Source organism: Apostichopus japonicus, chromosome 6 (genome assembly GCF_037975245.1).
Source record: "Apostichopus japonicus isolate 1M-3 chromosome 6, ASM3797524v1, whole genome shotgun sequence".
In the NCBI taxonomy this organism is placed as follows: Eukaryota; Metazoa; Echinodermata; class Holothuroidea; order Aspidochirotida; family Stichopodidae; genus Apostichopus; species Apostichopus japonicus.
Genome location: NC_092566.1, coordinates 15,993,433 through 16,021,204, shown reverse-complemented (window position 1 = coordinate 16,021,204; position 27,772 = coordinate 15,993,433). Strand labels below are relative to the sequence as shown.

Here is a 27,772-nt window from a genome sequence, read left to right as displayed (position 1 = left end):
GTTATTCTATCGAAGGCTATTTGGGACTTAATTAAACGCACGTAAATGACGTATAAAAGAAGTAATGTACTTGGAAGAGATAATAACTTTAAACCACGAAGCTCTGGTTCCATAATCTCAACAGAGTGACTCTCTTCAGAATATTATGACTGCAACTAGGCTAATATTTTATCTGATAGCATATGCTATCAGTAGGGTACATCCTCTAATGGATGACTTCGAGTCTGCAGAATTTCAGTGTTAATATGTCAGAGTTTACAAACTATACAAAAGTTTATTATCCAAGATTTCACCCATTAAATGTGTTCAATATATGGAATACAAGCTTCTCGGACCATATAGACTTGGATCGAATCAAACACAACATGTTGGTCATTTTCAATGGAGGACTCTACATCCTTGCTTTAATGAATACGTCTCAAAAACAACACGTAGGAATTGATTAAAAAATGATTGTTTTGGACTGAAGATTCAACGTCAGTATCGATTAAGCCTTAATTACGTTGGTGTCTTTTCATTTCGCATATTTTATTGTGAATATCAGAATGAGACACTACACCTCATTTGTTCTTGAATTAATAGTATATCAACACTGACATTTTGTCATCTTTTAACAAATTAAATTTCTAAAATATAGATAGTGTTTCCGTGATTCCTCTACATAGTTTCACAACGTTGCTGCCAGCAGTCCAACCATAACGAAAAATGGAATCCATTTTTTGTGGATTCCATTTTTTGTTATGGTTAATTGTGGCCTAATTGTGGCCAATTTTGACATTCTGATGTGAACTCAACCACCACCTCTGTACATATCGTAAATAGACAGAAAAGAAGAACAATATACTATAAAACTTGAGAAACACCAGCGTGTCGTCTTTCCAGTATTCATGCCCTACCTCACAGTAACTGATCAGGGTTCGAACCTCAGGGTTACATACCGGTGCCATATGTGGCAGTCACTTCAAATTAATCAACAGAGGCAAACTTCAAAGAACAAAAAAATCTTATACAAGCAAGTAGATATAGTTTGGCCGGGGTCATTGATGATAATTGAGGGTAACCAGATCTGGCAGATGCTTATACTTCAGGGTATAGTCATTGCCGATTAGAATTACGTTTCTGATTTAAATTATGGCTTAATGTATTCAAGAATTGTTATTAATCAAATACACGATGATTTAAAAAAGAAAGTCGACACTTTTACATCCGCTCTAGAAATTTCGGCTTCAAAGCAGTACTTTTGCCTTGAACAATTCCAGCAAATATAAAATAGCAAATAATTTCGGGTCCATTTCTGCATCAATCGCGCTTGATCGGCAGTGACGCTCGAATCACGCAACATATGGGTGTTGTCGCAATTTCGCAACTAAGTGATTTTTTGTCATTTAAGAGCAGGTTCTTACTTCATGGTATAGTCTTTGCCTACTAGAATTACGTTTCAGATTTTACAGCTCCGCGGTTCAATGAACGGTTCAGTGAATATTTCTTTTCAAGAGCAATGGACTGCTAACTCCCGTTGCGTAGTCATAGACGTCGCACATTGTGCAAAATGGCAGTTCCCATAATATGTCAGTTATATTCTAATGTGTTGAAAATGTAAGATGATGCCAAATCTGTGACTTTCTGGGCCGATTTTCGTCGCCTTGTGTAGATGCTTTGACTCCTCGGCGGTACATGAATAGTGTCTGACCGTATACAAACGTACGTGACAATAAGTTATCGGCGTCAGATACGCATTACATAACCTACAGCAGACGACATTCAAATTTAGTGTTGTGACCGGCATGTACTTTAATTGCTGCCATTTCCGCATTTTTGGTACAAGTAAGTTCATTTTTATCGAAACTTAAAGTACGTTCTGGAGAAAAAAACAGAATAAGAAGCCTGTCCCAATCCCACTTTAGATTCCGTTACGGAAAGAACTGAAGCTTGATAATATGTAATTGTTTGAAGGCCCAATTCCATCGTTAAGCTTAGTCTAGCATAGGCCTAACTTTCTTGACTAGCATATTATATCTATACAAGGCTAATGTACAACAGCACATTTGATCTGGCTAGTGCTAAGCCTAATGTAAGGAACACTGTAAGTTACTGCAAATAAAGACAGTAGGCGCCCAGTTAGGCCTAGTCCTATACCAATAATATTATCAAACTTCCAATGTGTACTTACTGCTTTGAATCACATGTGAGTTTGCTTTGACAAGGGATATATAATTATTAGCTGAGACCTGTAGGTGATAGTGTACAGAGCTGCAAGGGGCCTAGATTACTATTACAAGTATTTGGTTAGAGCTGATACTGTCTTGATAGGCCAGCCATAGGAAGTAAAGTCTAACTAAAAGATTAGGAAGGGCATTATCTGTACTGAAAGAGTGTCAGTCACTTCAACTGTTGTTGCACAATCACAGCAAAACCAAAGTGCCAGCAAGGACTAACAGAACCTAACTATGGCTTAGATTACACAGTTCACCCAAATCCCAGATCTGACGTTCATGAATATTAAATTTATTAATGTTAAACTTCGCAGGCATATATGGTAATGTGGTGAGATAGTAGTGCACATCATACAGTATCATCTGTTTTCAAATGCAGGAGAAGCAAACCCATAACAGTCGGTAATCTGACCTGGTGACCCTCATTATGTTCAAGATATGTGACGTCAAGCTTTTTTGAATTTTAGCGCTAAATTTGAAAAGTAGACAACAAAACTTTACAGCTGAATATCTCTTAAAGAAGTGGCATAACGATGATTTCACTCCCACACACACACAACAAAACAACATGATCAACTTTTAAGACACTTTCGAAGAGAAATTACACACTTACGGCGGGTCACGACCAACGTGAACGAATCGAGCACTGTGTATCCAAGTTTCAAAACGTGAACACGTGAGTAAAAAAAAATGGCCAAAATTGAACTTTCCGTGCGTGAACATACTCGATATCCGCACAAAAGCATCTTGAAATCCCAACACAGATTTAGGTACTTCTTATGGTTTCATCCGAGTTCTAATACGGACACTTACAGATGTTTTACGACGGCTATTGTCAGTACGAAACATAAGGTCCATTTTTAAAAACAAAAATGGCGGACTGCTTCATAAGGTCATGCATATTCATTGTATAGTAATGAAACGTCATCAAATTACGCCTTTTCCGATGAATAGTCATGAAATATTAGATGACTGACAACCATACCCGGTACTAGAAGAATACGCAATTTCCACTGCTTTTGATCCGGTGTTTCAGAATATATTTTTGACTTGCTTTGGTTAAGTTAAAACTGAGATTTGAACCATTTTTAAGTATGTGGAACATGAGAAAAGCAAAAAACCACTCGGTTTATTTGTTTTGTACAAACTTAGGGCATCAGGATTATTAATTTTAATTGTAAGGACAGGGAAATCAAAACATGCTAGCCAAGGTTGGGGACTATCCAGGAAAGGGATGGGGTGGAGAGGTATGTGTGTGTTTGTTGGTGGGTGGGCGGGAGGGGGCATCGGTGATATGGAACAGATTGGAGGGGAAAGCTTATTGGCTGCCAACACAAAAATCTAACCCATTGGGGTGCTAATGGAATAAGAGGGGGGGGGGGGGGGAGGTTGACATGGAAATAAACTCATCATTTGGAAGTCATCCTTAATGCATCGGTAGTAACATTCTGTGCGATCACCACTGTCCTACAGTACCAGTAACAAATAAAGACCAAATAAAGAAGAAAGATCAAGGGTCTCCAAGTCCTTATTTATCCTTGGAAGTTATCTTTATTATAAACTTCTGGGTACTTAACATGAAACAATGCTATATAAATTTCAACACAAATGTGTAGAGGAATGAATACAAAAATGAAAAGGTTATGTATATAATATTAAAATGGCATAGAAGGTAATATATGACATTTATAATTGGACTGTACATGGAGGTACCTGGAGGTAAGATGTGGTACATAGACATTTCAACAAAAAAGGTGACAAGGCAAAATAAAATATGATAATTTAAAGAAGCTCACCATACACGAAGCATGTAGAGGTGGACAGGTGTATACAAAGTGAAAGAACTATTAAGTATTAAAAGTATAGCATTGTAAAACAGAAAGAGATGATAGTTAAACCATTCACACCACATAATGAAATGTGCTTATCAGGCAGCAAAGATGGCAGTTTTCTTTTTCAAATAAATGAAAGTAATGTGACCAGATGTATGAGTACAGTATGCTATGATGTGGAATCAATATAGCACAGGGCACTGAACAAAGGTGGAATGAAAGATACCAAAAAAGTGTAACAATGCTTTATAAATTTCAACAAAAATGTGTAGAGGAAAGCACACAAAAATGAAAAGGGTAATCATATAACATTAAAATGGCATTGAAGGTAATATATAGAGATATTTATAATTATACTGTATATGACCAAAAACAGCTGACTCTGTACACGGAGGTAAGATGCACATAGACATTTAAATAAATGAGGAGACAAGGCAAATAATATACGATAATTGAAAGAAGCCCACCATACATGAAGCATGTAGAGTTAGACATGTATATACACATTGAAAGAACTTTTTAGTGTTGAACGAATAGCATTATAAAATAGAAAGAGATGATAGTTAAACCATTCACATCACATTATGAAATGTGCTTATCAGGCAGCAGAGATGGCAGTTTTCTTTTTTAAATAAATGACAGCTAATGTGACCAGATGTCTGACTTCAGTATGCTATGGTTTTGAATCAATATAGCACAGGGCACAAGGTGAAATGAAAGATAAAAGAGTAACTTAAAGATAAAGAAAAGAATATATCAAAAATGTACATGTAGAAAAGGTGTGACTAAAAAATAGAAGTGATGTAAATGTTGAAAGCATCTACAGAATACAGACACAGCAATCAATGAGCCAGTCACAACACATTACAAACGTATGTACAAAGAGGCAGCACATGAAAGGACAGAGTCTTTTACAGTTTATGTGGGACGGAGTGAAAGACGTCATGTGATGTTGTCACAAGATCAGCTGATATATGAAATAACTTATAGTAACAAGGAAACACAAGGTCTTATTGCCCAAGGTTTATGGAGTACTGAAGAACTTTCAAAAAGAAAAAAATGGAAAAAAACCCATATAATGGAATGAAGTGTCATCCAGATACATGGTAGCTTTTGCACAACATAACAAAGGTACGTACAGCAGCTGCAGCACAAGAAGGACGGAGTCTTTTACAAAGTATTTATCGGACGGAGTGAAAGACTGCATGTGATGTTGTCACAAGATCAGCTGATATATGAATATGTGTTATATGAGAAAATTAAAATTAACAAGGTGGCATGCTCCATGACTGGAACTTTTATAAGGCTTTAATAATATCGGCAAGCATTAGTGTTGTGTTTAAAAATGGCACGGCAAGGTATTGGTTTATGACAAACTTTGCCTAAGGTTTAATTGCTCAAGGTATATTAAGTACTGAAAGAAATTTAAAAGATATGGAGAAAAAAAATTCATTGTAATGTATCATTGGGTGGCAAGAAGGCAGGTTTTAAGGCAGCACCAAATGCTAGATGATAAAGTATTCTCAAATACATAATAAAAAATAAAATAGATCATGAGATGTAAAGGTTATGTAGTAATGCCACCATGCACAACTACTGGCGATAACATTTTTTCATGTTTGCTATGTTTCCCTCTAATTTTTCCCCCTCTAATTGTGTCATGTTTCCCTCTTATGCACTAATATTAAGATAAGTAATAAAATTGGTCTAAAAACACCAGAATGTCCTTAACTTCACAAAGTGGTGAAAGGTGAACTTAGAACCATCCCAAAAGCCCCTTCCCAATAAAGGGCCACCTCTCACAAATAATGCACCTAAATATCCACTTAGTTCCTCCCTCCCCTCCATCACCCACCAACTGAACCCCATAGCTCAACTACCCCTCTCCCTCCTCCACCCCAAAAAGCAAAAAAAATAAGAACTTGAATAAGTAGAAACAAATTTTGACCACACTATACTTTTGTCTAGAATAGGACTTATGTTTTGACATCCAACATGTAAACCAATTCACTATAAATCACTACAGTATTGAAGGATTAAGGCTGCTAAAGATGTTCATTTTGTGTATATTTTCATCCACAAAGCAATTACTCATCATTCATAGTGCAAGTACATCATTCATAGTGCAAGACTTTTTTGATAAAAACAAAAACCTACCACGAATATCATCATAAGTAAACAAAGGAACCTCACTACTATTGCTTGGCAGTTTTAAAGGTACTCTTTTTATCTAAAGTTTACTGACAAAAGCTTCACAACACATTCTGGATTGAAAGTCAAGTCTGATTTTTTATTTCACATGTTAAACAAAACTTGATGACAGTAGTTTTGGAGATAATTTTTGAATAATTTCTCACGTATTCAACAGTGGTAAGCACTCACTTTATTGGCAAACTCACTGTTTAAAGGGGCATAAGTACCTAACAGTAAAAGGAAATAATAATGTTGGATGTCAAAACCCAAACCTGTAACTTTCCATTATGACTGCTGTGACGGCACCTGAGAATGAGAAAAACAGTAAAAAGTTGATACACCAGTTGATGTAGAGGCAAAGTTATATACCAATGTCATCAACTGAACTTGTCGAAAGACATATGGAACAATCCTTAAAGATGATTTTGTTTGTTAGAATACAGTAATGAGCATGGCAAAGAAAACTTCCTGACTTGTTACAGCAAAGCTCAATAGCTGTGGCATCATCAATGTCAAACAATTTGATTAGAGTGCTACGGTTAACAAATTTTGATGTCTGATGCACATTTTCTTGACTAGTGCAATTTGGCAACTGACGTGTATTTCACGAAGGTCTTTTAGAGGGAGGCCTAGTTTCATCTTTGACTGAGCTAAGTCTAAGTTTACATGCATAGCAAACACAGTCATAATCCAATATATTTTTCTGCCTTAAGTTAGCACTATAACCAACTGAGAATTAGCTGGAGTGGCTTGAGCTATGTGCCAGTAATGTGGCTTGGACTCTTTACAAACATTACATGGTCCAGCAACTTTCTCTTCATGGTATAACTGACAAGCTGTTTCTTTGGCATGATGTCATGAAAGTTAAAAAGTAAAAAAAACCAGAATGACAAGTTCCACACAAAAATTAGAAACTTATATGATACACATAAGCACATACTCATTGTAGTCAGGATGCAAATTGTTATCTCCCAATTTCCTAAACATACAATTGAATTAATACACTGAGTAATCAAAACTTTGGACTCGTCAGTAAGCAGAGATTTAAATTTCTAAGCTACAAGTACAAGCAGAATGCAGGCCTATGTTGTACCCACATCCCAAAATCCCAAGGCTGCATGTGTCTCAAAAGGTTCAAGATCATTCACAAAAAAATGAAACCCTGCTTTGTATTGAAATGTTGGTTAGTGCATCTGCTACAACTAGTGGGCAAAACTGCAGCTAGAAAATAGAATGCTGTTTATTCTACATAACTATTAGGAATAAATGAATATGTAGATAGGCCTAGCCTTGTAAATGCCTACTACCTTTAGCCAAGAATGAGAATAGCACTCCACCCAAAGCTTAAGTAATGTATTTCCTAAAACTAAAAGTGACACTCCAGTCAACAGATACAAACAGACTTAGGCCATAGCCTTACTTTATATCGAAGCTTACGCCGTGCACTGCTTTGAACTAGTACTACTAGAGCCAAGACCAACGAGGCCTTAAAGTTTAAGTTATCAAAATATGAATATTTGGGCCTAGCCTAAATAGTACATGACTATAGGCCGGTTGGCTAGGCCTATACTAACTTAGGAAAACAGAACCCTAATACTAATAGTACTAGTATCATACTTAAATTTAAGAGCGATCCGCGATTAGGACACTATATAAAATTTGTCACAACGAATTTAAAGAATTTACGGTGTGACGAAGCCCTACCTACGTTGCTGACAACTATGTCGAAGGCTTTAGTATGAGAGTAGTTAGTACTGTAGAAAAGTAATACTAGTAATAGTAACTAAAAGTACGTAGGCCTATACTATTACTAGGTATATGAAGCCAATGTGTTAGGCGACATTACAGTGCAACAACAACGTTAAGCCGTATGTACTGTTTCTAACGATTAAGCAAGAACTTGGCATGATGTTTGACCTAAATTTTTGTACACTTTTTACGGGTGAACATAATCCAAACTTACAGCTTCGATGCTTTAACGTATTGCCAACATTTTGAAACCATCATTATGATAACCTACATTCTAATACGGAAACCTTACAGATCCGAAAAGTCAGAGTTACTTACCTACAAATTCTCCTCGCCGTTCCACAACGGTTCTCACTCAATCTTTGGGGTTTCGTTGACACCAGCTGCACCAGTGACGTAGCGTATGTATGACGTCATATAAATCAACGACGCGTTTGACTGGGCTCGGATGTGAACTGAGTGCTATATATACAAGAATAGTGGAACCACCACTCACCGTTCGTTGTGTTTTAGTGCACGATCGATTCTGGTAAAAACTTGACTGGCCATAAGAGTGGAATTTTACGCTCTGGTAAGATTGACAAGGTAGTTTCTTTGGGATCTTGTCTACTGAAATTGGAGGTTTTGGGACCTTGGGCTATAGCCTGGCTGGAACACTTTCGACTAGCTGAAACTTATACTAGGGTGCTGCTGCTACTACAGGCTAGTACTACAGTAGTATAGTAAAATGCCAATCCTCGCATTACATTTACAGCACACAACATATGTCTAGGTAAAGGGTCAGTTTTCATCCGAATTTCAAAGTCTTTGGTGACCATGGCTATTTGGAGTCATTCCCTCATTTATATTGTACAACATTTACAGGGCCTGATGTTTCAATCTTTGCAAGACTTTCTTTAAGAGACAAAGTGCAGTCCGGCACTTTCATATTTATACATTTATACATAAAAACAAAGTGGGGACGCAGGGGGGGGGGTTGGAGGTGACAAATAAAAGGTAAGATCCAAATGAAGTAAGCAAGATGTTTTTTATGACATGTGAAGTTTATATTCAACTCTGTTATAATATTATAAGCACTAAAGGCAAAACTTCTGATGCTGTGAAACCAGCATACAGTAATTTATGGTCATGGGGTTACTGTACTGTACATTATTCAAAAGGATATTTATTATGAAATTTAGACATGAATTATGTCCAGCTCTAATATCAGTAAATTTGTCTTCCATCAATACTGCCTGTTGAAATCTTACTCCCATTTTAGGGATAAACAGAAATGGGCTAAATATAAATTCAAAAAAACAACACATTTCAAGATTGTTAATGTACATGAAGCCCCAAGACAAATATTTGGGGTCTCGTCAACAACCTTTAATACACTTCTCTATGGGTAATGAGCTTAAATATGAATTTAATAGGCAATATAATTTCAGATCTTTCATGTACATGAAGCCCCAAGACAAATATTTGGGGTCTCGTCAACAATCTTTAATACACTTTTTTATGGGTGATGAGCTTATATGAATTTAATTGACAATATAAATCCAGATCTTTAATGCACATGAAGCCCCAAGACAAATATTTGGGGTCTCGTCAACAACCTTTAATACAGTTTTTTAGGGTGATGAGCTTATATGAATTTAATAGGCAATATAATTCCAGATCTTTCATGTACATGAAGCCCCAAGACAAATATTTGGGGTCTCGTCAACAACCTTTAATACAGTTTTTTAGGGTGATGAGCTTATATGAATTTAATAGGCAATATAATTCCAGATCTTTACTGTACATGAAGCCCCAAGACAAATATTTGGGGTCTCGTCAACAACCTTTAATACAGTTTTTTAGGGTGATGAGCTTATATGAATTTAATAGGCAATATAATTCCAGATCTTTCATGTAGATGAAGCCCCAAGACAAATATTTGGGGTCTCGTCAACAACCTTTAATACAGTTTTTTAGGGTGATGAGCTTATATGAATTTAATAGGCAATATAATTCCAGATCTTTCATGTAGATGAAGCCCCAAGACAAATATTTGGGGTCTCGTCAACAACCTTTAATACAGTTTTTTAGGGTGATGAGCTTATATGAATTTAATAGGCAATATAATTCCAGATCTTTACTGTACATGAAGCCCCAAGACAAATATTTGGGGTCTCGTCAACAACCTTTAATACAGTTTTTTAGGGTGATGAGCTTATATGAATTTAATAGGCAATATAAATCCAGATCTTTAATGTACATGAAGCCCCAAGACAAATATTTGGGGTCTGGCCAACAACCTTTAATACATTTTTTTTTAGGGTGATGAGCTTAAATATGAATTTAATAGGCAATATAATTCCAGATCTTTCATGTAGATGAAGCCCCAAGACAAATATTTGGGGTCTCGTCAACAACCTTTAATACAGTTTTTTAGGGTGATGAGCTTATATGAATTTAATAGGCAATATAAATCCAGATCTTTAATGTACATGAAGCCCCAAGACAAATATTTGGGGTCTGGCCAACAACCTTTAATACATTTTTTTTTAGGGTGATGAGCTTAAATATGAATTTAATAGGCAATATAATTCCAGATCTTTCATGTAGATGAAGCCCCAAGACAAATATTTGGGGTCTCGTCAACAACCTTTAATACAGTTTTTTAGGGTGATGAGCTTATATGAATTTAATAGGCAATATAATTCCAGATCTTTAATGTACATGAAGCCCCAAGACAAATATTTGGGGTCTCGTCAACAACCTTTAATCAATTTTGTTGAGGGAGATGGGCTTGTATGAATTAATAGGCAATTCCGGACCTCTAATACACATGAAGCCCCAAGACAAATATTTGTGGACTTGCTCAACATTTTTAGTTAAACCTCAACATTAGCATGCAGGTGATGGTCTGACATGAATTCAATACTGTAGGCCATTTATTACAAGATTTTTAAAGTACATGAAGCCCAAGACAAATCTTGGTAACAACTAGACCACTAGATACATGATACAAATTGTGCAGCCTTGCATCTAATGATAAACATTTTATTAAACAAAACACAAAAAAGTCGCTGATTCCTGCCTATGAGTCTTATTTTTATAAGAAGATGATCTTTCTTTTAAACAGTAACGTGATATTTAAGCAATCTGCAAAGAAGCCAACTCTGAAGTTTTCCAAGCATAATAAACAGTGGTCTTGCCTGGCCATGCAATTTGTGTACACAAGAGTGATAAGCCTCCAGCTCTACAGCTGGAGGTGTGAACTCCAGTATAACTTTCTGCTGAAAATCTGTACTTGTGTCCCATATGTGGGGAATTCAAGAGTGTTCAGTTCTGTGAGGAGCACTTTCATAACATGAACATAATTTCTTTGATGGTAGTATCATACTATCGCTTTCTAGTCACTTCGCCCAACAACCATTTTGCCAAACTACTGTAGCTGGTCATTTCGCCCAACCAGCCGGGTCATTTCGCCCAACCAGCATGGTAATTTCGCCCAACCATATCATAGTCATTTTGCCCAACCAGCATGGTCATTTCGCCCAACCGTGTTGGTCATTTCACCCAACCTTATTTTTGCTAATATTCAGTCAGAATAATATTACTTTTTCTATTCCACTAGTTCAATTTGATTTATTTTGGGTTAGGTTACTTCGTAATAGGTAAATAAAAAGTGAGGTCCGCTCGATATCGATCGGAGTCTGAGCAGTTATTTCGGGTATAATGGGAGGATTACACTACTTTAGGCGTTTACGCATACAATGGAAGTTATATTATTATACAAACACAGGGGAATCGGTCTTCATAAAAACCTAGCCAACCTAACCCCTAAAACACTGATCCATCCTACTGACTAAAAATTCCCGAACGTTTCCTTATTAAATTGAAAAAAATATATATATAAAACCCGTCCGTAATATGGAATGACTATATTTAATCAATGTAACCACTTTATCAATGTAACCACATATGTAACCACATATGTAACCACATATGTAACCACATATGTAATCACATATGTAATCACATATGTAATCAATTTAACCACGATTCAAGTTTCCTTAATACTCAGTTCGTATCCTGTAACGTTAAAAATTCCCGAACGTTTCCTTACTAAAGTTATACAACTAGTACAGGACTTCAAGTTTCCTTAATATTCCTTAATATTCGAACGTTTACTATCAAACCTTAAACCCCTAACACACTGATCAATTCTCAAGTTTCCTTAATATTCGGTTCGTATCCTGTAAAGTTAACAATTCCTGAACGTTTTGAAATATCATATTTAATCAAGGGTGGGCGAAATGACCAGACTGGTTGGGCGAAATGACCAGGCTGGTTGGGCGAAATGACCAGGCTGGTTGGGCGAAATGACCAGGCTGGTTGGGCGAAATGACCAGGCTGGTTGGGCGAAATGGCAGTTGGGCGAAATGGTTGTTGGGCGAAGTGTCCTGCTTCCATACTATCTATATTGAGCTATGCATATGGGACACAAGTACTCTTGCATGGGTTTTTTCTTCATTCCCACACAAAGGAAATGACACCATCTTCCACATACATCACATGCTACCCACATTGCAGGTATTTCAGGCTGAAGACAACCAGGCATGTCACACTTTTTCCTCTGCCCTGGTGGTTTCACTGCGTTCTTCTTAAGTATGGTGAAGACATACTTCCTCATCAGCAGTACATGCTCATGTGTGAGACTTTCTGAAAGGATGTCTCTAGTCAAAGCTAAAGCATTCTGTAAGAAAATCATTGAAATATGGCACAATGGTAATACAGCATATTTCTTTTTTTTTATCTCTTCAAAGTTAACAGATTAATTCTATCACAATAAGATATACCATAATTCTTTAAGGTATACTGTATTGGCTCAAACAATGCCAGATTTTCAAATATTGTCAAAATTCTTAAACTGCTTTATTACCACGCTGAAAGACGTACTGTATACTTCACTGGGACATTCAGTCATCTTTTTCTGTGTTCATGCTTCATGTCTGAGAACAATTTGGAGAATTTTTTTCTTTCTTTAAATGAGTTTGTAAATTGGTAGAACCTCTATTGGATATACTCACCATTAATACAAAAGGCCCACATGAGTTCCCATCTTTCTGTTGGGCTGGCATCAAATGTCCAGTCTTCCATTCTCCATCAAACTCTCCAACTAGCCTTGAGCGATTATGCATGAACTTCCTGAAAGGTTGTAATTGCAGATATTTAACATTTTTTGAGTCTCAAATATGCTGCCTTTGTTTGGAGGAAACAGTACTACAGGCTCTCTTGCATTAATTTTATTGAGTTTGAAATTTACAAGTTCTTAAAACAAGTTACAAAACCAGCTCAATACTTACTTCCATTTTCCTACATAGGATAGACCCTTTCCAGTGTCCATTGAGTCAAGAATTGACACAGACATCTGTGGAACATTGGCCGCCAAGAGAATCCAATGGTTGTTAGTGATGTTAATGGGCATGAAGATCCATTTAAACATGACCAGATTTATCTAATTGGTAGAAAGAAATGGACAAAAAGCATTATTAGGTACCTTACATCAGTTCAGCAGGTGGGAATATACTCATAAGGTTCCAGCCTTACCAGTTTATTGTTGTAAGAGGAAACTTCATAGAGAGGATGCATAATAAGAATATACTGTGTTTTAATAGTTTGCATGCATTGCAACCTATAGAGAAACGCTGCTTTAGGAGAGCATTGCAAGGAATAACATAGCAGAGCACTTATCCATTTAACGAATACATCTTACTGTCCGAAAAATGGAAAGCAGAGAAAGGGGTAAAGAAATGCAAAAAGAATCACCTCTCGCATCATCCATGTGTTAAATCTCCCAGCATCCCATAAAACTGCCAGATACGATGGGATGATGAAGACGTGGTTGGTATCACTTGTATTACATTGTGAACGTAGTACAGAGAGGTATGCATTCATTACCTGCAAAATACAAATATATTCATTTTATAAAAGATTAGATGCAATTCAGGTTAACTGGACATACTTCTTGAAGTGAGTCAAGCAACTCAGATTTGTCTGAGGGTCACTTTCAGTATAGCTTAGTGTATAAATCAGGGTCTTGAGCCAGAATATTACTTTATTTCACCAGACAGAGATGTTGCCATTTTTTGCACGTACAGTATGTATCTGTCACAACACAAATCATTCTGAACAAAAGTTGTTTACTAGGCTCCTCAGTCACATGGGCTAGTCCATTCCAAGCCAATATGGGCAACATTTTGGTTAAAAATGGGACAGCTGAATATGGCCACATTGTTAGCTGTTAGTGTTGGACTATTTTGGACCATGGAATCACACATTCGTTTTAGCTGCTGTGATAAAGTGAAAATTTACAATGTTGGCATCCCATAGATAGTTCACCTTGCTGCTAGCTGGCCTTGGCATAGTTTTTCTTGTGGGTTCGACGCTCAAACTTTATTGCTAAGACTTGTGTCCTGAGCTACTGTAAGCGGGCAGGCATAAGCGTTGAATTAGGATAGCTAATACCATTTATAGGTTGAATAAAGTGGACATCTTGCTGCTACAAGCAAAAATTAGATGTATGTGCAAAATTGTACTGATCTATTGTTGAAATAACCGAAAGCAAAGTAGTGAAGAGTGTGTATATGGGATTGGTTTCCAACATCAGCTGATGGCAAACTATTCATATTTTTAAAATGTAAAACGAAAGTGTTACCTTGTCATTAAGCCAGTTTGGGTAGATAAGGCTTTTGAAATCATCGTATTCCAACACTTCCCCACACACATGGTAACGTTGCTCCCTGTGAATCCTTTTGAGGTTGGTCGTCTCAGATTGTTTGAATTCTTGTAAGAGTTGGTCTGTCTCTGAGGATTGACATAATTTGTAGGTTAATGGTGCAGCAATGTCCAGTGCTATACTTTATTTTAGTATATACTGTCATCTTCACATTAAGTAGTTGAACATGGTAGCTTCTGCCATTCAAAGGCCATTATATTTCAAATGAGAAAAGTCCTTGATGTGACAAGTTTCCTGCAAATATATGTCATAGTGAAGCTGAAGCACAATGATAATTTAGGGGGGGGGGGGAGGGATGGGTCTGTTGGTAGAAAAAGGATAGCATTAATGTCTTTTAGATATCATGCTTCAAGATACAGGTGGGTTAAATGTTGCACATTATAAACACAAAACAGTATTTGTTTTTGATACTTAAAAAGTAGTTATCATTTCAGGATTTTCTCACCACTGGATTTGTCACCACTGCCTGTTGCTTCGAAATGTACCCTCTTTTTGGGCGGTGGGTCTGTTGGTAGATAAAGGATAGCATTTATGTCTTTTAGATATCATGCTTCAAGATACAGGTGGGTTAAATGTTGAACATTATAATAAGTTTCACCTTAACCTTAATATGCAATTGTGCATTCTACTAAATGTTAATACCAGGATCTCTCGATCCCACTGTGAGACGGAGAGAGGAAAAACCAGTTTAGTTTTAGTTGTAACGAGTTAAGGCACATGGTATTCAATCTCTGATATAATACAATAACTATGCAGTCTCACATTTAAACTTAAGTTTCGTAGTTAATTAACTGCATATTTGGATAAGGCATCTGAATGGATTTTTGGCATAAACAAAGGCTACTTCTAGTTCTTAAAATAATAAACTGAACCTGCTCAATCTTTCTAATAATTCAATACATAACAATACAATCAATCTGGCGGGCCATAAATACTTATTTCTATCTGGATCATTTCGGGGAATCCCCTACTCTTGTTACTACGCAATGACGTCACCCCTCATGACAGTTCTAACGACCCAATGTACACGCTATAGCCTATTCATAACGCTAGGTCACTGAGCAACATTACGTCGTACAAAGAAATTACCTAAAATGTCACATCCACGGCATCCTGATACATGATATACTATTATTAACAACATCAAGAAATAAATCACTTTTGTACTGATATGACTCGTGTAAAATATGATTTTGTACCACTAATCGAACTTTAACGACAAACAATTGTTATACGAATATACGTAGGCCCATGATAACACAGACATATCCTACATGCAAACCTGACGGTCTCATTTATAACGAATATTAACCCTTATGTATCGATGGCAAATCTAGACCATCCGTCATAATGGAACACTTTTAATAACGACAAATATTTAATCAACAACCTAGTAATACTTTCATATTCACATGAAAGGGATTTAAGCATCATCTTACCTGTGAGACGGAGAGAGGAAAAACCAGTTTAGTTTTAGTTGTAACGAGTTAAGGCACATGTTAATCAATCGCTGAGGCTCCGCCCACCATACGCGCTATTGAACGCCAAAACAAACAACAAAATTTTGGGTAGGGCACCGCTAATCATACCCATAACATAAATTTTCAGATAGCTATAGTTGACATATATTTTAGTTTGTATACTGCAACAGCCAGGACCTGTATGTTTAGCTGCCAATTAAATCGTCGTTAGTGCTATCTCTACCCCACCACCTATTTCAAATTTTGGTTGTATTACTTTGTCCAAACATATATTCTTGCTTTTCTTGCAAGACAATATATTCCATATATTACCTTGTTTTCATTTGATCTTAAGTTTGTTTTTGGTTTTTAGGGGGGTTCTTTTATCTTCGATCTCAATGTCCAAGAACCAATGAAAGAATGGAAACTGTTGACAAACTACCTTCTTATAATTTAACAGTCCTTGCATGTTTTAGTTTGGGCTTCTTTCTTTATTATAAATAGCAACAATTAACAACATACTGACATTGTTTGATATTTAAAGTCAAAGATTGCAGTTTTGGGGGAAAATTTCATAACTTTGCATGATATTGGTAACAGTTTCCAGACTAACCTTCACTGTTGGATTTTTCGTTGGTTTTGGTGGTTTCCCATATTGGCAGTTCAATATTTCCCTGCTTGTTACTTGCAGTGGTATGTTGTCATCAATATCTTCAATTTTCCACAGGATTCGGTTCCTGGCAGCTTTCTTTCTTTTGCTGTTTTTGTCATCTGCCCTGTAAGGAAAGTGAATGAGGGTAGATAGTATGGCATAAATGGATGTATGAGGTGAATTATGGACCAATGCTGGATTTCTAAGAAGATTAATTGTCCAGAGGCCCCTGCCAGAAAGGATCACCTCATTGGAGACTTGGCTGAAATTTACTTGAACTTTTAAATGCAATAGCAACATGCTACTAATTGATGTGACTTCATTTGAAAATGTCCTGATCTGTGGCATGTGTATATATTTGAGTTTAAATCGAGTGTGTGAGGTCAGCCAAAACTGTATTTGAAAGGTTCATTGTTTCAAGTTTGAAGTTTATTAAAAATTCCAGAATATTTATAAATAGGATATGAAAACAGTTAAGAGTTATAAAGCTTGAAATAGCATGTACCATATGTACAAATATTAAATCAAAAGTTAATCAATGTCACTGGCTGCAGACATATCATCATCAAACCACAATGTATTAGTTCAAACCAACATAATATTTTAGGTTCCCATGCTTTGCTTAGAATAGTCTGTACAACAAAACCCCTGTATATGAGGGAGCAGCAGAAACATGTCAAGGTCAGATGACATTTTCTAACTGAGAAAATCGATTGTATAGTCACAAACATTTCTCAATGATAGCATGCTGTACATATAGTTGGACTAATAAAGTTACAGTGGGGGGATCTTAAAGAGCCATAGATGATGATTTTGTTTTTAATAATTAAGATCAGTGGATGGCAATTAGATGTGCCTACATATGGTTTATGGTACAGATCAACCCTATTGTGCATAATATAGCATAATTATGTAGGCCTATGAGGTCCATCTAAAAAAGGTATATATTTTAGAAAACTATTATGCCAATTTAATACTTGAGGGTGACTTAAATACCAAATCATTTTGGCTATATGTGATTGCTTAAATGCATGATTTATCAATGTCAGTATCAATTGTAGAGGCATGTTATTGCTGTCCATGCAGCTACAAAATCATTGATTGATTGAATAATCATGTGAGGCATTTACTTAAATTTCAAACACATTTTCTTAGTCATTGTAGAAAAATCTAGATGGGAAGATGAGTAAGGGCACAATTTTACAGCTCGGACAATATAGGTAATAGAAACTTACCTTTACGGTAGTGGTGTTATGTCTTATAATATTAAATTGTTTTCTCACCATTTTGCATATGATGTCAACGTTACTCGACTATGACACTTCAGTAATTGTTGTAACTCATCTTTGGAATTTACTACACCACTCACAAAGCCATCGCCCATAGTCTTCATTTGAAAAAATGGAGGTAGCCATTCTTTGGGATGGGCATCTGAATTGTATGAAAGATAAGGTTAAATTATGTTATGAATAAAATCTTCAAACCTTGTAGCCTGTGGGGTAGTTTGGGTGCAGAATTTATCCTTGGTACTTTATATAATGCCAGTTAAAATCTGGATGTGTAAATTTGGTCGAACGGGGGAGGGAGACTATGTTGGAATGCCTTGCATCCATGCAACCCTCTCTACATGTGCTCTTCCACCTTAAATTATACATGTCCTGATCTACATATTTTGCTCCCATAATGCTACTCATTCTGTATTAAAAATATATTGGTGCATGCCAGTGCTGGGCAGCCAAGTAGCAGACTAGCCCATACATGCCATGACAACATAAGTACCCAGTCTAATTGATCAGGGTTTTTTATTCTTTAAAGTTTAAGTATAGGCTATGCCCAATTATAGCTACCCCATGACTTAAAATAGTTAGATTAAGTTACTCAACAGAAATCATTGCTTTCTATCAATTCTGTAACATAATCATCGTTATATGCCTATATGTTGGTAGCTTGTTAGCAATAAATAGCCTACTTTACAGTGGTTTTCAGTAAGGGCCGCGGGCTACAATGTCGTGTACAAATTGATAAAATACTCGGCTCTTTGGTGCCCTGTTTTTCTAGTACTGTATATTGAACATAACCCTAAAGAAGTTAACCTACATTTCTTCATTCTTTACCAGGAGGAAAACTTCTGTCGCAGTTCACTTCCACCATTTTGTGTCCAGTCAATTTTGGTTCAGAATCAAGATATTATCCCGTCCAAATATAGCTTAACTTCGAATGTATCATGAACGTATATAGGGGTAGTGTGTAATACACACCGGACAAACCCAAAATTTCCCGCGCTACCCAAGTTTGATAGATTGTCGTATTAGGAACTTTTGGCATGTGACGTCACCATGTACATGACGTCACATGCAATGCTACGTCACCCTTTCACGTTATGTCAACGAAACCCCAAAGATTGAGTGAGAACCGTTCCACAACGGCAGAGAAATTCATTGATTGAAGCTAGATGAGAACGAGTTCAACCGAATTCTCACGAAGATGTGTCTTTGCACTATATCAGGATGCTCTAATACCATATACGGCAATTCTCGGTGATCAAGATCATGCATAATTCATGTTTTAACGTGGGCTTCGGTATTGGAAACGACTCGGCTTATTTCCGCGCCATCTCCGATTTGCCACTTCCGGTTTGTGCATCGGATTCGTGAAAGTTGCGCAATAACGGTCGTTTTCGGCGAGGAGAGTTTCCACTGATAAAAACATTACCTTTATTATCTCAATACTACTTGCTGGCTAGTTGCCAGAAATTTGACAAAAGCCATATGCTCACTCAAAATTAAGTTCTCATTATGCATTCCATTATAAATTTGAGCTAACCCAACAATCTCTTTTTGGCAAGTCCATTTTGAGTTGCTTAATCATCCAGTCATGGATATAATATATGCTTTTTTGCCATAGTTGTGATTCATTTGTAGAGAACAAGCAAATGCAATACAAATCAAAAAATGTGTGTGCTGTGCTTGTAAACAAGAGTAACAGCAGAAACAAGACACATGCGCAGACAAATGTCTTGACCACAGTACAGTACGTAGTATAATATTGTAATTGTACACAATGCACAGCTGTCATTTGACTAAGAAGTGGATTCAACTATATAGCGGCTCAAGGCAATTGAAAATTCAATGTTATGTTTTAAAGGTGTCTTTCAAATGGCTCTCTCTGCTTGGAAATGTTATTTGAGAGAGAGGTTGGCGTCCAAAGTGTTGAAATCTGCAATTTACTGTGCATAATGGTACTAGGCATGATGATAATGTACTGGGAGTGGTAGGAATCGGAAAGATCAATACAGACTTCAAATACCCACACATGCTTCTGATTAATTTTTTGTTCATTAACACAACATGTTTTTGTTTGAATGATGTTTTTGTTTGAATGATGTTTTCATTCTCTTGGTCTGCGAAAACCAACAAAAAGTACATCATCGGGATTCTGTGATTATTTGCTGCAAAATAGAACCAAAAAAAAAGAGGGATTAATTAGATCATAGAGATGAAATACATAACAAGGCTTTAATCTTGATCCTTTTAATGTAATTTTTTTTTCATCTCTTTACCTTTTGTCTGCAGCTGTTGTAATTCTTCCCGGTCATAAACTGCGGTCATCATGGCACAAGCCGAAGTTCTTCGTTTTTGTAAGACTTTGATGGGACTACAGTCGTTTGGTCTCATGGTTGTCTACCTCATCATCGTTAGCATGCCATCACTTTACTTCAGAATATCTAAACCACTCAGTCTCCGTAAGGTAAATTCTCTCATTCATCATTTTAAAGAATTTAATTGTTCATAGCTCTTCTGCTATCATTAAGTTTTTAAGTTTTGTATCTTGATTAAACCTTGTGCTCAGAGTCTTGTAGAGACTTTAAGATTTTAAGCTTGCTGATATTTGGAAGCAACAAAGATGACGTTTTATATATTGACAGTAATTATCTAACTTTGTCAAAGTCACACCTTTTCCATGACCCTAATTCAATAGACTGGAAAAGGGTTCTTTTGCCCTCAGATTGTTTGCATGGTATGAATCATTAAACAAATTGCTCAAGAGAGAGACATTAAACACAGAATTAGACCACAAGTGTTCTTTGACTTGTTTTTGTGTTTGATTGTAGAAAAGTACCATGATTAGAATTGGAAAACACAAAATGACATCAAATGTTCATTACAAAGTTTGTATTATTTCATGTTTACTTGAATTGAAATAGTACTCTACATATAATAGTTGGGAAATCAATCTTGGAGTCCACACTATACAACTTACTTTACTTCACTGATCCTTAATTCATAATTTGAACATTAAAATAAGTTTTCAAATTTGTATATTGAACCCAGGAGTATATTCATGAATGAGTTAAGCAATCAGCCCAACTATGTACATGTATACATACTGAAGCCATATTTACAGAATGCATATATTTCTCCATTTTATTCAACCTTGCTGACATATTTACTGTGACACCATTGTCATATATAGACCTATATCATTCCCATTTACTACTTACATTGATGGATGCTATCTGTAATGTTACACATTTGAACCATACAACAAACAATACATTTCACTGTTGATTTATTATATCTAAAAAGCAAAATTGATCTTGTGCCTTGATGTTACAGATCCCTCCCTCATAGTTTCATACAATACAATACATACAATACTATATTGTTCTATATTGTACGTAGCTGTACTGTTCTGTACTTTCTGCTCTGTACTGTACTATACTGTACTATATGATACTATACAGTATACTATACTGTACAGTACAATACTGCTATGCTATACTTTGCTATGCTATGGTATGCTATATATAGATTTACAAAACTATACTGTACTTTTCTCTACTGGACAGTACAATACACTACAAAATAACTATCCTATGGTACTGTATGCTATGCTATATATAATACTAAACTCTATGCTATGTCACTGAACAGTACTATACTCTATTCTATGTTGTTCTTCACATTTAGAATGAAAAGAAATTCTTTTTCTTCTTTTCCCACATTGTCTTTTGTCCTCTACAGACTTTGGTAGTTTACAATTACGGATGCAGTTTAGCCAACCTCTATACACTAGTGGCATTCTTGATTGGGATATACCAAGCCAACAGCATATTTGTACTAAAGAGCAACGATTGGCTAAAGCATGCATTCTTTCTCTACTGGGCGTTAAAAAACTTTGAGCTCTTGGATACAGCTTTCATGATTCTACGCCATCGAAGACGTCAACTGTCATTCCTCCACATTTACCACCATAGTAGCATGGTTCTGTTAACCGACTTTGGTTACCACTTCTCTCCATGGGCAGGCATCGCATTCCTTGTCAGTATAAATTCCTTCGTTCACGTCTGCCTCTACTTCTATTACGGTTACGCAGCGCAGTTTCCAAACGACCCCGTTCCCTGGAAGAAGCACGTCACCCAACTCCAAATCGTTCAGTTTATGGTGGGTATGGTACATGCAATGTTCGGCTACAAGTACCATCAATATTGTATTTACGGTCCGTTCTACGCTTTGACCATGATAGCTTTGTTTTCAAATTATTACGTCCGAGCTTTTATTCTGACTAAGGAGAAAGGTAACAAAGGAAAACAGGAGTAACCAGTAGACTTTTAATATCTATAAAAGCTTTTTTTTTCTTTTTTTTCTGACTTGTTGAAAAATAAAACACCAATCAATGATTTTGTCATTTGACCGATTGACTCACAGTTCACATAGTTTTCCCATTCATATTTGACTGATGGAAAAAGTAAACAGTTTTGGTAGTAAACACAATTTGTCTCCTTTTAAATAACCTTCAGCCTTTAAAGATAGATTCACCATTTTATAAACATGATGTACAACTTGCCGACACACCAAAAATGTTCCATTGTCTTATCATTTTTAACATTAATATTTTGTAGTGGTATGTTGTTAAATGTTTGAACCATTGGTTAGCTTATTCAGGTTTAGGAACAAAAAGTGAAGAAGCTAGGATGAATCGATATCAAGCCATATCTAGAGATTATCTCTGTGGACCTGCAATGTCTATTGCTTGCCTACTCATTACAATTCTTTCACATTGTTTCTTTGTTTAATCCCTAGTCTTATCATTTTCAATGGTTTTATTTTGTAATTGGTGTTATTAAATGTTTTACCTTGTCAAAAAGAAAAGCAGCTAGGACCAATCAATATCAAACAATAGGGATTATCTCTGTAGACCTACAATGTCTATTGTGTAAAACTGCTCACTACAAAAGATTATGTCCTACTGTATGCAGCCTGGCTGCATGATGCTGCAGCCCCCTCAGCATCCTATATTTCAACATGGTACATTAAAAGGTGTAAAGACTCGCGCACAAAGAAATGTCTCATGCCGGTAATCTGACCTTGTTTCGAATGAGGTGTAACAGAAGTGTTAGACACGACCATCGATCCCAGAAAATACACACACAGCTTGCTACCGTCCGTAATCAGACTCTAGTGTACAAAAAATACATACAGCTACTGTCAATACCCACAACACAGTGTACATAGCAGTGATGGACATCTCAGGTCTAGATAAAAGATAACAAGGTATCACGTTTCATTACTGTCTGCATTTTGTAGTGACAAGAAGAAATCTTCACTTGCAAGCAACGGAAAGTTAACTTTTTCAGAGCGCGGCATGCAGTTTGGGGCGAGTCTTCAATGCCTTCATGATTGTTAATCATATAATTCCCACAATTATGCTGGTAGTTTGTAAGATAATGTCATGTTAAGAAGGAGAAAGAACTGTCGGAGGGCTCATGAAGTGTGGTTGGTTGTGGGCTCCTGAAACAGTTGATTTTTTTCTTGAAACATTTGCCATCCGAATCAGGAAAATTGAGATGCACAAATGTAGTAGTTCAATACTTTAGTATATTGCAATGTTATTCATAACCATTTGCCAGCTTGCCATTTTCATAGAATTAATTTTTTCCATGGAAGTAAAACATTTTGCAAAATAATTTACGAATGAGAAATATATCGCCCATAAAATCAAGTCTGTGGGTGTTTTTGAAACAAGTTTTATTGCTTTGAGTTTTAGACACTGTCAATGGCCAAAAAATGCAAAAGAAAGCAGTTCATTACATTGACTAGTCCAGTAAAAATATAAAAACATGGTAAAATTTGTCAAACAGACATGGGCAATATTTTGTTGCTACCATGTATGAGTCATCTAATAAATGTCATTGGAATTTGCAATTTGCCAGTAAAGAGCAAAATGCACCTGCTTTTTTCTGCCGGTCGGCATTAAAAAATGTAAACACGTGTTTGTTTGGTTGGTTACATAACAATCGTCAGTCCAAGATTGGGAATGATTTCTGTACCTAACTTACCAGCCTTACTGCTTGTTATCAGCAGATGGTATTGGGCGGCCTGTACAATAATGGATGTGTGCTGCAGCTCAGGAAGCTAAAATGTTTCCCTTCTCGATTTTGAAATTGTAAAAGTTTTAGGCCTGAAATCATCTGTAAAACCAAGGTCACATACATAAAATTTATAATTTATATCACCATATTTTATGTCAGAGTACAGTCCTGGGCCAATTCTGGCATGTGAAAACTTTCAAATTGGAAGCAAATAGAAATTGGCCCACATTTTTACACTATTGAGGTATGTGGGTCTTTTGGCCTTAGACATGTTCATTCTATAGGTCTAGTGAGATTTTAGGTCTTATCATGATCCTTTGCTACAACCAATACTTCTTTCAATTCTCGTCGAAAATCAATCCATCCCATTTATTGGTATTAAATCATTGGTGTTTTTTTCCCTACTTGAATTGTATGTATGTGTGTATGTATGTATGTATTTTAGATCCTCCTGCAAGCAGGAACTTGCAAAGAAGCCATCATTGGCTTATCAAAGCCGCAAGCTGACCGAAGTCAGTCTCTTAGATTCATATTTAACGTCCATGATTATGAATTTTCAATTGTCAACAACTTTGTAACTGGACGACATACATTAATCTTGCCTCCTCTAATGTGTTTTACCAGTAAACCACGCAATCATTTCATTTACCTGATTCACGTATGCACCGTCCTGTATAAGAAATGTATCACGACAATGAGAAGAAAAACTTCAAAGGAAATTAAAAACAATAAAATTCTGCATGGAGCTAGAGAAAATAGTTGCTAGGCAACATTTCTATTGATTAGCTGTGTTTTTGAACATTCAGAGATGACTGATCATGTGTGATAAATGTGGTTGCGATGGTATTTGTATGCATGGTGCCGGCATGATTTATATACCTTTTTATATTAATGCATAATGAATCAGGTGATAAATGTGATTTCTAGGTCAAGTCTGTTTCTTGCTGTGTAAGTAAGTACTTAAAATGTATTCTCAAGATACTCAGGATACAAAGAGTCAGCTATATTTTCTATTTCACTGTTACCAGTAGTTTTTATGGGGGGGGGGGGAGGGGGGATGCGTCTTTGATTTTGAAAAAAAACATTCGGTGCTAAAATATTCCGGATGCAGTTTATTAGCTTGACTTTATTGTTTAAGTATGGTTTCAATATTTGTAGGAAAAGACCAGCATTTTTGGAAAAAGTTTTCTTTTTTAATTTTATTTTTCTCTTGATTCTTGCAATTTATTAATGTGATAACTGTCTGTGCATTGAAATTATTAGGATGACATGGAAAATAATACCACTCCCTACTGTCCTCTTAGATCATGCTTCAAAGCACTCATACTGACAGTATGAACAGTTCCTTAGCTTTATCGAATAGAAACATGATAATCATACTTTCAGTATGCCCGCTTTGAAGCAGATCCTGAAGTACAGGCAATATTATCCCAATTGCGTGATTCTTATATATTTTTGGAATAATACAACTATGTGTATTTCTTGGTTTGTTCGATTGTTATCTCATGTAAGGCTGTGGAAAGAAAAAAATTTGGCCCACAATCTTGCAATAATGTGGGCCAGCAGCCCGGGCCAAAAAAGACCTTACTTTATACTACTTCATTAAATACCTCACCTGTCTAACCTGCACATCTCTCCAGCTATTTACTCCAGCGATGTTTGTATGATATTGGTATAGATGTCGGATTATTTCGGGAACAAAAATTATGAGATGCATAATTTAAGTATTTCGATGTCATATTGTTCGTCACTACATAGTAAGAATCCATAATTTTATAAATTCAATATATGGTAGTGTTTATGCGCAATCTATCAATTTTATTTTATCAATTTGCTGAAAATGTTGAATTACTAAAATAGGGTGAGGAATCATTTTGCAAAGACAAAAAAAGGTAAAATAATTTGGTGAGTTGTGTTTACTTATTATTTGTAGGCATATTGGTAAATGTATTTCCTAATAATACATTTTTAAACATTTTGATTGCTTTAAGCTTTTTCCAACATGTACTTTAAATGTGGTGCCACTTATCTTGTCATGTATGTTCAATTTATTTGTGGACGCTTTATTTTGAGAAACAAGTGCTATCATTGAAAATAGTAGTTTAAAGATTCCATTTCCAAACACACAAAGCAGAATAAGTGGATTAAATTGGTGTAAATTCTATCATGTTGATCTAATATGGGAATCATTCAAAGGAGTCACTCGTATCCTTGATGATGTTATCTGGATTCCGAAAAGTAGTTTTATACAAAAATATCCATATTGTATTGTTTGACATAATTCAAGAAAATAGTGGATGGTGAAAGTGTGATGAATCCCACAAGAAATCAAGGGATAAGGTAGATAAGGAGGAGGCCCGAGATGTACCAAGTTAAATAATTGGACTCGGAAAGGGTCAGTTTGGGACTGAGGACATGTGTGGTCTATTTTAGAGATGTTTCGGTTTTGTTCGGCCGTAGCATCAAAGCATTCTGCTCTGATCTTTAAAGTTTCGTGTTTGGCTTACAGTCTGCAGGAGTCTGATTGGTTGTTGATATGTTGAAGGGGTTTTGTGTTTTGTGTTTTTTTTTTTTCTTTCATGGTGTGTTAGTCTTTGTAGTTTATATAGGATCTAGTTTCTAGATCATCGTTCTGCTTACAGTTGGTCTTACTGCCAGTTAATTGTCTTTGCTTGCGGCATGGTTAATACTTCACAGGGTTTTCTTCTTCCTATTCTTGATAACTGTCTCTTGAAGGGGTAGGTATAGGGTCACCATATTTTATTTGAAGGAAAGAAAGACAAAAAAATCCGACAATGATTTTAATGTTTTAAATCTGCCAGATGCTCCTGTGAGATAGGAATTTAAAAAAAAACAGCATAAGTAAGTAGATTGAGAAAATCAGGCTAAAATAGAGGGCAGCACACTAGAAGAGAGGTTGCATTTCAGGTCATATTGCAGGAATTCTATCAGTAGGTCTACAAATTGGTGAAGGTGTAATGGATCAATTGATGGCCGTATCTTGTTCGTATTACTCAGTATGTTGCAATGTTACTTGTCATTACAATGATAAGACAGAAGTTTTGCCATCGAAAACTTCTTCAAATTGTCGTGTATTCTTTATGTTCACTGATTTCTTTCTATGTTATCATAGGTTTACCAGATATTATATATATGGGTGTATATCTTTTGTTCAATTCAATTTAATAAATGTTTTTTACATTAATATATATATATATATATATATATATATATATAAGAATTCCCATTTGTTTACCTTATGAAGGAAGGGAGCACATGATCATTATATATCTCGATGTGTTGCACTTGACATATGTTTGTATCTTTCTTTACAGTTTTGGAAATGCCTGTTCCTTAGGGCAATTGAAAGTGGACATAAACCCACCTTCTCTGTCTTCCAACCACTCCCCCTTCTACCCCACGCCAATGTTGTTTCCTGCAACTATTAAGTTTAAAAGATTGAAGTTGTTGGGAGGGTAAGGTGCAGCTTTATGAGAACGGAAAAGAATACTTATTTCCCCCATTCAGC

At 36.0% G+C, this 27,772-nt stretch overlaps 2 protein-coding genes and 1 long non-coding RNA gene across 7 annotated transcripts; 1 reads left to right on the top strand and 2 right to left on the bottom strand.

Moving 5' to 3' along the window:
- The first annotated feature begins 1,525 nt into the window (after positions 1-1,525).
- LOC139969113 (very long chain fatty acid elongase 5-like) lies at positions 1,526-27,552 on the top strand. 2 transcript variants are annotated; one of them, XM_071973901.1, is made up of 3 exons: positions 1,526-1,824; positions 20,444-20,618; positions 21,896-27,552. In XM_071973901.1, exons 2-3 carry the CDS (start codon positions 20,481-20,483, stop codon positions 22,469-22,471), a joined length of 714 nt encoding a protein of 237 aa, XP_071830002.1. In that variant the 5' UTR covers positions 1,526-1,824; positions 20,444-20,480; the 3' UTR covers positions 22,472-27,552. The 2 variants fall into 2 exon arrangements, with proteins under 2 accessions (XP_071830002.1, XP_071830003.1); XM_071973902.1 differs by lacking the exon at positions 1,526-1,824 and adding an exon at positions 8,416-8,558.
- Positions 3,724-8,335, bottom strand: LOC139969115 (uncharacterized). Its single transcript, XR_011793652.1, has 2 exons — positions 8,306-8,335; positions 3,724-6,544 (listed from the first exon to the last, which is right to left on the bottom strand). It is a non-coding gene; the product is annotated as an uncharacterized lncRNA (long non-coding RNA).
- LOC139969114 (uncharacterized) lies at positions 11,097-20,368 on the bottom strand. Of its 4 annotated transcripts, none has more exons than XM_071973903.1 (8): positions 18,155-19,744; positions 16,833-16,995; positions 15,205-15,264; positions 14,679-14,827; positions 13,790-13,921; positions 13,327-13,478; positions 13,051-13,168; positions 11,097-12,716 (listed from the first exon to the last, which is right to left on the bottom strand). In XM_071973903.1, exons 5-8 carry the CDS (start codon positions 13,916-13,918, stop codon positions 12,435-12,437), a joined length of 681 nt encoding a protein of 226 aa, XP_071830004.1. In that variant the 5' UTR covers positions 13,919-13,921; positions 14,679-14,827; positions 15,205-15,264; positions 16,833-16,995; positions 18,155-19,744; the 3' UTR covers positions 11,097-12,434. The 4 variants fall into 4 exon arrangements, with proteins under 4 accessions (XP_071830004.1, XP_071830005.1, XP_071830007.1 ...); XM_071973904.1 differs by having other exon boundaries at positions 16,833-18,302; positions 18,986-19,744; XM_071973906.1 differs by lacking the exons at positions 11,097-12,716; positions 13,327-13,478 and having other exon boundaries at positions 12,756-13,168; positions 18,155-18,302; positions 18,986-20,368.
- Positions 27,553-27,772: the final 220 nt, after the last annotated feature.